The 12,098-nt window shown below is 35.8% G+C and overlaps 1 protein-coding gene across 4 annotated transcripts; it reads right to left on the bottom strand.

Annotated features, from left to right (window-relative positions):
• Positions 1-1,770: 1,770 nt before the first annotated feature.
• On the bottom strand, positions 1,771-9,463 carry LOC129306123 (acetyl-coenzyme A synthetase, chloroplastic/glyoxysomal-like). 4 transcript variants are annotated; one of them, XM_054946504.1, is made up of 19 exons: positions 9,320-9,463; positions 8,228-8,579; positions 7,952-8,095; positions 7,699-7,854; positions 7,416-7,538; positions 7,140-7,308; positions 6,625-6,707; positions 6,229-6,330; positions 6,047-6,135; positions 5,853-5,943; positions 4,941-5,054; positions 3,832-3,908; positions 3,671-3,749; positions 3,521-3,589; positions 3,229-3,404; positions 3,030-3,086; positions 2,776-2,866; positions 2,535-2,633; positions 1,771-2,062 (listed from the first exon to the last, which is right to left on the bottom strand). In XM_054946504.1, exons 2-19 carry the CDS (start codon positions 8,576-8,578, stop codon positions 1,877-1,879), a joined length of 2,256 nt encoding a protein of 751 aa, XP_054802479.1. In that variant the 5' UTR covers position 8,579; positions 9,320-9,463; the 3' UTR covers positions 1,771-1,876. The 4 variants fall into 4 exon arrangements, with proteins under 4 accessions (XP_054802479.1, XP_054802477.1, XP_054802478.1 ...); XM_054946502.1 differs by lacking the exon at positions 9,320-9,463 and adding an exon at positions 8,978-9,107; XM_054946503.1 differs by lacking the exon at positions 9,320-9,463 and adding an exon at positions 8,694-8,876.
• Positions 9,464-12,098: the final 2,635 nt, after the last annotated feature.

Below are 12,098 nucleotides of genomic sequence, written 5' to 3'. Positions count from 1 at the left end.
TAATCAAGCTATTGAGCTATCTGCAGAGATCTTATCAAATGTGAAGTTTATACAAGAGAAGCGCTTGATAGGGAAATATTTTGAGGAGATCAGCCAGGATACTGGGAAATATGTCTTTGGAGTTGATGACACATTGAAGGCCTGGAGATGGGGGCTGTGGAAACACTCATCGTATGGGAAAGTTTGATATAAATAGGTACGTGTTGAAAAATAGTGCCACTGGTGAGATTGTCATAAAACATTTGAACAAGGAGCAAGAGGCTGATCAAAACAGCGTCCGAGATTCAGCCACCTCTGCAGAGTTGGAGGTTCAGGAAAAAATGCCCTTGCTTGAGTGGTTTGGGGAAATGAGTACAAGCGATTTGGTTGCTCTCTAGAATTTGTGACCAACAAATCTCAAGAGGGATCCCAATTTTGCAGAGGATTCGGTGGCATTGGTGGTATCCTTCGCTACCAGCTTGACATCAGATCATTTGACGAGTTTTCTGATGATGGGGAGGTGTATGAGGATTCTGACTAGGTTCATCCTGCAGTTCCTCTGTAATTTTGGATAATTGGGGAAAGGATGGTCGCTTTTATGATTCATAGTTTCTAAACATCATTTGGATTTTCTGGTTCTAAGACATTCTCTTTGGTGCTTCTCCATCATATATGTATTATTTAATTTTTCTGTCTTTTGCTTCCTACATTTACTTTTTGGTTAGTCAATGTAAGAATACGGCAACTAAGCCAGATTGTGGTGATTTATCGAGAAAGAGCATACAGGCAGCAGTTACCTTGAGCAAAGTGATAATTTTTTGTTCAAAGATACCAGAGGATAGTGGCATATGTGAATGTAGCGTAATACAGTATCCCTGCACGCCTGTCTAAACTTAATATAGCATATAACGTTTTGCCCCTGTCTCCTAGGAGGAATAGAGTTGAATTTAGGTGTCGTTGGGAATGGAGACTTATCATGATTTCTGTCCAAATTTCATTTGGGAATCAAGGATGGTAATACGAGTACAACTTATTAACAAGTTTTCATGTAGCAAGAGGAGTTGGACCCTAGAATTTCATGTACCACACCTCAATCATCCTTGCTGCTTAATCAATAGTGCCACGTAGCAAGTCTTGCTTCTTCCCCCCCCCCCCTTTTTGGCTAGCAAATTTTAATTGTGCATGGTATATAATTGCCCATAAATTTAGGTAACTAATCCGAATCCTAATATTCCTTCAAAGCATGTCTTGGTGATTGGCCACGTTGAATTTTTCAATTGCAAAAGAAAGCCCGGCAAGGGCACAAGGGGTGCCTACTGTATAATTGATGTTTTGAATTAAGTTCCGCACTTCTCTAACTACTTTTACATTGCCAAATTAAGATTCTCCAACCCAACCATCATTCAAGAGAATTCATTGATTAATGTTGCAAGGCAGAATGATGATTCTTGGTGACATTGGTTCAATTATGGCACTGAAAGCTGATCTTATTATCATTTTTTCTTAGATATTTTACGTGAACATAGCAAGTAGGTTGAGTCAGATATTATGTGGTCATTATTAAGCTGGCCTTTACAAACCAACCAACAGGTCGGGAAAAAAAATTGAAATTTGGTAATCCCACAATTTTACAAAAGCGCGTGTTCTATTTTTCATTAGCCACAGTAGCAGATCACACTCAACATCAAACGAATGGTATGAAAATGAGGACAAAACTAATGGAAAGATTTTATCCTTCAGTTTTCTGAGGTCTCAAGCGGACATGAAATAAATAAAATGCACAAAAGTTCATAACAAGCAAAAATGGTCCTCGTACTGCTTTTTATGACGACATTGGCAAAGCCTCTAATAGGTCAGTTGTGCAGGTATTATAACTTAAATATCAAACATGGGAGCTTCAGCAATCAGCAAGTTGTATGAGTTGATTGACCACATTTGGGTCAGCAAGGGTACTTGTATCTCCAAGCTCATCCAATTGCCTGGAAGCAATTTTTCTCAGGATTCTTCTCATTATCTTTCCGCTCCTCGTTTTTGGAAGGCCAGGGGCCCAATGGATTTTGTCAGGGGCTGCAAAAGCTCCTATCTGAAAGGTCAAACAACAGAATTTAAATTAAAGTCATGAATAGAAGTCACATAGGAATATGCACTGATAGTTGGCCCAAAAAAAGAAAGAAAGAAAGAAATATGCACTGACAAACTGTAACAAAGTTAATCTACCTGACGATATTCATAGTAATAAAATTGCAATATAGAACCTTTCAATCTAAGCACCAACTGTAACCACTTTATAAATGGATTTACATATTTAGTTTTCAGGATTTACGGTTATTCTCCACCAAATAATCAGGTCCTCATGTGTCACTTGAACAACTAATGACAAGGCCCAGATTTTTTTAGACCATAATAGTTGATCGAACCTTTAACAGGGTACAATAACCTCAGAAAATTCATTTTATTTCTTATTTCCTTCTAATGTCATAATCCGGGCATAATCTAAGATATCAAAACGTGCATTTTGGCAGTGCTTTATTGTTTGAGCAAAATTATGTAAAGACCTGCTTTCGAACTGTGAGTATGAGACTCTTCCGCAGCTCTTCACTATAAGGAACACCATCTACAAGAGTAATGAAAGCGTAGATACCCTGCCCTTTAACCTACAGCAATTTGGGTAGTTGATTCAGACACAGACATGAATACCTTAGCTATAAGGTATAGATTAACCAAACCTTTTATACGTGTACATGAATCATACACAAACAGAGGCTTGCACAGCGAGAGTATTTTACAGAAACATACCTCATGCTCAACACCAACCACTGCAGCTTCTGCACATTGAGGATGCGAAACTAGAGCCGATTCCACTTCAGCTGTTCCAATACGATGCCCACTGCACAGTCATTAAGATATTTGACTTAGATATTATCGGAAACTTTGTAGATATCTAAATTCTTATTCCCATCAACTTCTTCGATTCATGTTGAATTGCCTTTACATAGAGTTAAATTAGGAAGATTGACAGGGGGAAAATGCGTTTGAGATCAAACAAATACCTAACATTGATGACATCATCCACTCTTCCAGTGAGCCAATGGTATCCATCTTTATCCCTAGAACATAGAATTGCCTTGGTTGAGCACAAGTATCTCATTCATCTTTGCTTATAAGACTAGAGAAATGAACGTGCTTGAAACTTAGCACACTAGAAAGCAGACAGACAAATGTGCACCTGTTGTTTTGTAAATCACTAACCTGCTGCAGCCATCACCAGAAAAATAATATCCGGGAAACGGCTTGAAATATGTTGTTTCATATCTTTCATGATCACCATAAAGAGTTCTGAATGCCCCTGGCCATGAGTTCTTAATACACAAATAACCACTACATTCACCTTCTATTTCAACACCTTTCTCATCCACTATGACAGGCTATAGTTAAAACAAAATTAATCAATGATAAAGGCATTGCAATAGTCTAGTAAGCAGGTGAAACAAATTGATAAAATTAAATTATAATATTAACATGTACGGAAAGTATAAAAGACCTGAACTCCAAAGAAAGGGAATGTTGCAGAGCCAGGCTTTTGAGGCCAAGCACCAGGTAGTGGAGTTATCTGCGAATAACAACAAAGAGTATTAGTCCTGCAAACTCAAAATTTACGTATATAATAATTTCTATTCATTTTTAAAAATACCATGAAGCCACCAGTTTCTGTTTGCCACCAAGTGTCAGAGATAGGACATCTTGAATCTCCAACTAGATTGTAAAACCACCTAAAAAAGAAAGTAAAATAGTTTAAATATTTTTGTTGTAATAATTAAGCAGCAAATAGTTACGGAAAAAGTACATAATAACCTCCATGCACTTGGATTTATGGGCTCACCAACACTTCCCAGAACTCGTAATGATTTCCTTGAGTACCGGGTGACATACTGCACAATTTGCCATGCTTTAGAAAATGGTAGTAAGCATCAATATGGAACTCTAGATGTTAGAAGCTCACAGGCAACCATTAATCCAATTCTTTTTCTCAATCCAATATTATTCAAGATAATGATCACCCAAAAATTTTCCATTGTTCTATTTTTTTATTTCAGCTCTCTGCATATAGAACTTTATAAAAGTATCAACTCAAGATGTAAATGACAGATCCTATTCCTGTAAGCGGTAGAAAAAGAATCAATTTCATATCTTGAGGATGCATCTCAAATTCTTTAGACCAAAGAAAACTAGGATATATAATCTGCAATGTTAACATTGACAAAAAATATTTCATTTCTTCCGTGTTAAAAGTAGAATACCAGATAGATATTTCAAACATTCAAGCTTAAGATTCCAACAATCCATTTTGACATAACGTAGATCTATTTGCAATGTTTTACTTTCCATATTCTAGAAATCTTATGACTAGCATTATTGGCCTGAACTCACATGCTGCAGTAGCTTATGGAAAATGGAACAACCAAACATCAATTCAGATCAATAAAAGGCCAAAGAGGAAGAATAAGGAAGGAGATAAACAACATTGGTCATATCTGAATTATGACCAACACTGTCTGACAATTCATATTATCCTTTTTCACTTGTTCTCAAATTTTTTTCCTGAAGATAGGAGTAATTCTTCAAAAGTTCATCCAAAATCCTTTCTGTGTGGAAATAATTGTTTTCTGTAAGGCCATGCGGCTCCATCCGCTAAAATTCAGTAACAGTTCATTTTTTATATTGTGAGAAGACCCAAAGCGGGCAGGGATAATGGAGTTTGAGTGAAAGATATTAGATTCACCAAGAGTAAGTAGACAAAAACTACAAAACAAGCCTGTCAGCACTGATTAAGTACATATATGATACTTCTAAGCCCGTTACTTATAAAAAGAGGAAATCATCAATCTCCGGAAACAGTTTATCAACTAATCAATTCACAAACCAATGCTTTGTGCGCATAAAAGCATAGAGAGATGTCATGCCTCATCACCATCACGCATGAGGGATCGAACCAATGTGGGAGCAGTGTAGAATAAGGTCACCTTGTATTTGTCAACAATGTCCCAACAGCGCCCAGAATCAGGATAATTCGGAGCCTGAAGGTAAGAAAATTTACGTTTCCATTAGATTACTAATGAAGTACCTCTTTGCCAATAGCTTGAATCTCAATTTTTGACTGAAAACACCAATTTTTTTTTTAAAAAAAAAACTGATGGTGGAAAGCATAGCAATTTTTGTGATTCTAAGACAGTTTATGGGAATTTAAAAAAAAATGATGCAATGATCCCAACAAACATCTCAATGATTTCAAAAGTAAAGAAAGATGATGACGTTTAACAGTTCAATTTTACTGGGAAAATGTAATGTTTTAAGTCATGAATATTCAGGAGCTATTTGAAACTGTTTTTATTCTATTGTTCTGAGAACTGGTGTTTTGTCAAATATATTCTGAGAGCAAAAAAATAATGAAAATAAAGGTTTTTCTCATTTTTCCTTATTCTCCAGAACAATAATCTCAGAACACTTGACAGTTGTTTCCATTTTTCTGCTCTCAAGAGCAATATTTTGTTTTTTTTTTATTCTCTAAAACACTTTTTAAAAACAATTACCAAACAGATTTTTTTTGTTCTTTTGTTCTGAAAAACAGAAAACTGCTCTCGAAATAGGTTGCCAAATAGGCCCTCAATCTCTTTTCTGCAAGCTTTAAGTTTCTTATAGCCTTTTAACTTCATTGGTAAATAGAACACATTTTGTAGTATGTTCAAGTCTAAATTCAACAACTTCAAATCTGTGATTAATTTCTTTATGCCTATAACATGTCTCTAGGGTGACTAAAGCTGCACATTATTCACATAAATAATTACTCCTCTATGTTTAAACTTAAAACGTATTACCCCTTCATACACAACAACTGTTGCACCATTGAGCATGGGTCCATAAGTGACATAGCTGTGCCCAGTAATCCAACCACAATCAGCAGTACACCTGTAGTCAAAGTATAAAGGGGTTCAATTAATAGCATAAATCTGGTTTCTGATCAGGAACATCCTCAAAAGAAAAGAGATAAAGGGCGAGCTTTCAAGGATACCAGTAGACATCAGATGGTTTGTAGTCAAACGCATACTTGAATGTGGTTGCAGTGTACACCATGTAGCCACCTGTAGTATGGAGGACACCCTTTGGAGAATATATGTTAGAATGCAGCAATCTCTAGTAAAGGTAAAAGAAAGAAGGGAACAAAATTCGAATAGAAGTACTGCAAACAAATACCTTTGGTTTTCCTGTACTCCCACTTGTATAAAGCAAAAAAAGTGGATCCTCTGCATCAACCCATTCCACTGGACAAGTGGTTGGATATCGAGGAATGATATCCTGAAAATTAGTCAAAAATCAGTGAGAAAAAAGGGGGGAACGTATGATGTTGTCATAGCCAATGAACATATAAAATCTACTAGTCACAGAAAGTTTCACATTAAACCTTATAACCATAAAAAAATACATATGTTTCCAATAATTAAACAAATTGAAATTGGAAAAATCATGATTTTTCTCCTCCATGGGCATATCATGAAGACACTGTTGCCAAAGTACAGAATAACCTCATGTTACCACTACAATTAGTAAACCCCATGAGAGTATATATGCAAGGAACATTTAAATTCTAACCTGCCACCATATATCTCGTCCTTCCTGCCATTTAGTATCTTCCCTTTTCATTGCCAATTTATTTTCATAAGTTAAGCAAGCATCTGGCAAACAGGAATAAATAAAAAGATGAGAAGATGAAAAGGGGGAAAACAGAGAGAACCTTATAGGTTAATTTATCTCTCAATAGAGCTTATACACATAATAACCATACCATAGTGAGAAAAGTCAAAAAAGTTGGAGATCAATCATTCAAGGCAGAAGATTGTTGACATTCCTGCCCGCTCTTATTAGAAAATATCAACTTGTGTGAAGTCAGTTTGTACAGTGAAATGATTAAAAATATATACATCTTCGCTAGTTTGTAAGTTCTAAGCACTCCCATGGCAGCCTCGCTAGCTATCAATCGAACATTCATACTTAATGTATAACATGATATGAAATGAGTACAATGACAAGCATGATGCCAGAATTACTCAATAACTGACGAAGAGATTGTGCTGTTGAATTCATAAACAAAAAATCCATTTACCAACCTATAGAGACCCCATTTTTGGCTGACTCGCTGATAGCGGCATCAACTATGTCTTTCAGTTGGATTATCTTGGAGCCCCTTTTCACAGCATTGCAAGTAATCACAACTTTCGGTTTACAATCAATGATTCTTTGTGCTAGAGATTCTGCAGAAAACCCGGCAAATACAACCTAAACAAATGAAAAAAGCCAGCAACATTAACCCAAAAGCCATTAGAAAATAATACGCAAACGGATAAGTAAAAAAATGGAGGAAGAGAAAAGGATCAGCGTAATACCGAATGTACAGCACCAATGCGGGCACATGCAAGCATTGTGATGGGAAGCTCCATCAGCATGGGCAAATAAATGATTACAGCATCTCCCTTTTTGACACCAATATCCTTCAGGTAGTTTGCAACCTGCAGGTCAAGATAGCTTCGATCATCTGATCCAGCCAATTGCTACGAATGTGCTCCAATAGAATAACATTCCAGCATCTAAGTGGAAATTTGTCCAAGTAAAAGCACATTATGTAGACTCCTGTGACACCGACACAGAAAGAGGAACCTCAGAACTAACCTGGCAAACTCGATCCTGAAGCTGTGCGTAAGTCAAAGTACCATCTAAACCAGGCTCGTTGCCTTCCCAGTAAATGGCGATCTTATTGCCAAGTCCAGCTTCTACATTTCTATCCAAGCAATTATAACAGACGTTGGTGATGCCACCCTTGAACCACTGGAGAGACCAACAAACAAACGCAGAGACCCACTCAGGCGTCAACCTAATGCTATGAAGCGAGATCCAAATGAGAAATGACCACAAGTAAAAATACCTCAATCTTGATATTACCCTTCCTAATATCAAAATTTTCATAACGTACTTTGTCAACCCATTTCTGCTTCCAATAGAACCCGGATGCAATGTCGGACCAGAATCCAGCTGGGTCCTCGATGGACCTCTTGTACATCTCCAGATACTGGTAGATCAAAAACACAGACAAGAAACTTCAATTGATTAAAAATCAGTATCAATGAAGAGAACAAGTTTTGTAATAAAAAATCAGAAAATATATAAGGCTTCATTTGGAATCAGAACAGAGATCAATGACCTGTTCTGGGGACTGAACCAGTGCTTGGCTAGAAAACTCCTTGCTGGGAAACACGAGTTCATTCTCTTCAGTAGCGAGAGCTTCACCCAGCACCACAGCGTTCAGCTGCGAAATGCGACCAGCACCTGATGGAAGCTCCTTCATTGATTCTACGTGGCGTAGGAAATGGTTAGTAGTCAGGTTCGAAGCCATGTTCTCCCTCGCTACTCGTAGATTTCTCCTCCTTCTGCTGCTGATGGTATCCCTCCACAGTGGAGAGACAGAAGAAAGAGAAGGTGATGAAGCCTGAGAAAGAGATTCGTACGCAACCCCCGGAATAGCCCGAACAGGGTTATAAGACACAGAAGTCATCCTGGCGCAATCACCAACGAGTTCATAAATGAGGAAATTATATTTGTATTTAATCAATTTCTTAGTATAATAGAATAACGATAATGATCTCAAACAGAAATTAAAAAAAAATTACCATTTTTTAAGGGCAAGAGATTAAAGTTGGAGGGTTAGACTCAGGCCGCTGCACAAATTTCTCTCTCCAATAATTATTTAGTCTCGTTTTGTACAGTGATTAGGACGCTCTGGTTTTTTATTTTCTTGGCGCTGTAAGGTGGAGAGGACTGTGCTCAGCATGTCTAGGAACGGAAAAGGGGAGAGAGGGAGGATATTGCGTCGTTTCCTATCTGATAAACCTATTTTAATAGTGATTATCAATCAAGGTGATTATTACTATTCCACACAAAGTCGGAGACTAACCTTGGGTGGCGCTTTGCTTGAGGATCGCTTGTGCGATTTGAATTTGTATGAGATAAGGGTTTTGTTTAATGATATCTTCAAAGCCGTCACAGCAAAGACTATTAGGAAGATGATGATGACGATGACGCGACGAAGATGTAGATGACAATAAAATATTGAATTTCTACCTTGAAGATATAGATTTTATTTTTATGGGATAAAAAATAAGGCAACGATAGACACACGAAGTTGACTAAATATAGAAGTATATATCTTATAGCTTCTTCACCGGGTACATCATCTCCGATGCTCTTGGTGAAGCTTTCCGCTGTAAAAACGGGAGAGGGGGTAACAGAGACTTACCCGACCTCCGGTGAAACACGAGCGAAGGCACAGCCCCATCAAAAAATTCAGGGACGAATGCGGCCGACGTGGAATTTGACGATTGAGAAGCGATTAATTACTCTGATGCTAGGAACTGCATGGCGTAGGTTTGGCGTCCCCGGATCTGTATTGCTGGAGTTGAATTCCAAAACGCAGAGCTTCTTCGGCTGCACCTTGACAAGACACAGTTTTGATGATGTGTTGGAGATTCGGGGCTGATTGGATTCGGCGGCTAATATTTCATTTTATTGTTCTGAAAAATCAAGAAATGATGCCCGTCAAAAGAGAGAATTTAATGAAGACCCTGAATATACTTATTTAACTTTAAAACTTTTAAAGTTGTAAAATTTCACTATTTTGTAGAAATATTAATTTAATATTAAATTTTTAAATAAAATAATAAAATTATTTTTTATTTAAATTAATATTAAATTTTTTATTTCATTTATTTACTATCTCATTTCATTTATTTATTTTTTTAAATGAAATAAAGTGAAAGTCTAATAATGAATAACAATTTTTAAGTAAATAAATAATTTAAATCAAAATAAATTAAATGAAGCAATAAATAATATTTTATAAATAAATTAATAAGTGAACTATAACAATTAATAAATAAAATAAAAAAAATTAATATTAATTTAAATGATATATAATTTTATTATTTTTTTAAACAAATTAATATCAAATTAATGTTCGTAGATTATAGTAAAATTTTAAAATTTTAAAAATTTTAAATTTAAATAAATATAGTTCAAAATTTTTTATTAAAATTCTTCCCCACAAAAATCAATAAATTGGTCCCGCGGGCTTCAAAAAGTCAAGGTTACGATGTGCTGTGTTAAAATCGGTGATGCGAAGATTCTTTTCTTGACATTGATATTTTAATTTTTAAAAATACATGATACAATATATTTTTAGTATGTGTATGTATATTTATAAAAAACATTTAAAATATTATTTCAATTCAAAAAATATTCAAACTAATATATATTATATACGATTTTATAATAATATCAATCAAAACATAATAATTAGTTATACTTTAATTCTATCTAGATCTCACTTAATTCTTACTAACAGGTATAGTGTCAATATCTTCTCGTCAACCATTATTTAAAAAAAGAACAACTTCTATATTTGGTTCCTCTCACAAAATTCTAGCATCATTGAAGTCGTTACATTCATTTTCACAATTGTACCACATCATAGACTTGCCTTTTTAGTATTCTCCATTTTTTCTAGTCAAGATCGCAAATTAGTATGAATGTAAATCAAATTTTTTGCCCCTTTAATTTCTAGGACTCAACTTGTTTTTTTCTTCATTGAATAGACTGGACGAATGAGCAGGAATTCCAATTTCTTTCTGTTCATGGTGAACAACAGATATCAGGTGTGCTAAAGACGTTAGGTCTCAGTTGATAATAAAAGGATCCCGAGCTTTCTTATTACAGTTCACTCAGATATAAAAGATACACGAGACTTTAGTAGACTAAATGTTTGATTTTTATTAAAATGTGAGAAGTTGCAAGTCTGAATTGAAAGTAAAATTAACTGATAAAACTAAAGGCAAAAGGATTAAAAATGCGAGTTTTTGATTAAGTGTTGACTGACTTTCTTTTGTATCTTTGTCTTCTATTTATAGTGTCAAAGTGGTAATAGTTTCTCCTTAAGACCTAGCACATTTTGCCAAGAAATTAAAGATCTCGTGAAACTCATGGCATGATATTTATTCCGTGTTCTCCATTTTTGGTAATCAGCCTGTCTTATCGAGATACTTGACACGATATTTGCTAATTCCAAAATTACTCGAGATCGTGTTTTCTTGTGTCAATGGTTTAATGTTTGTAACTAGCAAGATTTCAGCATGTTTATTTTAGCGTAGCCTTTATTAAGCTTCGGGGCCAATCCCTTTGTTCATATTGGGCTTGACTCTTCAGTTACTCAGCCCAAATAGCCTTGTGACCTATTTAAGTAATGTTTCATATTTTAGCCTAAACAATATCCTCGCGTGCCAATGGCTGATAATGTAAGTCACATGACACGTTTGAAAAAACTAAAACATCGCTTCGTCTATGAGCGCCCTTTGTTAATAAACTTATTTCTTTTCTTGGTTACTTCTCTTACCCTTTTTGCCATTTTTGGACATTCAAGCTTTTGCCTCCCGTACTCTGATCTTCCCTTTGCTCAAAAATGGCTTCCTCCACTTCTGTCACTGCCTCTACTGTCGCTTCATCTTCCATATCCATTGAAAGTCTGCCTGATTCCCTGGCTTCTATCCAGAATCCTATTACCTTACTTGATAGATTTGTAACGTTACGTATTTGATTGTTAAAAACCCTTATTTTCCTTAGATTAGGTCCTCATTCTAATATTTCTTTATTTTTATTACATGAGAATTCTTTGTTCCACGATTTTGTCGCTTTTTGGTAAGCTTTTTACTTTTCTTATTTAGCCTTTTCTATTTTATTGGAAAGATACGCTAACCGTTTGTTGCTTTTTCAATACTTGTCCTTGGAGTTTTCAAATCTCTAACAAGAGCGATATCGAGTACCTAATCATTTCTCCCAACTTGTTAGAAGTGACTGCCCCCACCCAACCAAATCTATGGCCACTGACCTTAATCTAAAACTTGGTCCTGGCCCAAACGACCTCTCCTTTTCTCGAGTTGTCTTGCCAAAAGCTCAAGAACTAACCCCGATCTTCTCGTGCTTGGGCCCACTGGGTGAGACGCTTAAAGGAGACCTATACACACAAA

This window comes from Prosopis cineraria, unplaced genomic scaffold (assembly GCF_029017545.1).
Source record: "Prosopis cineraria cultivar Desert tree isolate PC_DT_omini unplaced genomic scaffold, ASM2901754v1 PC3, whole genome shotgun sequence".
In the NCBI taxonomy this organism is placed as follows: Eukaryota; Viridiplantae; Streptophyta; class Magnoliopsida; order Fabales; family Fabaceae; genus Prosopis; species Prosopis cineraria.
This window is presented reverse-complemented; position numbering and strand designations above follow the sequence as displayed.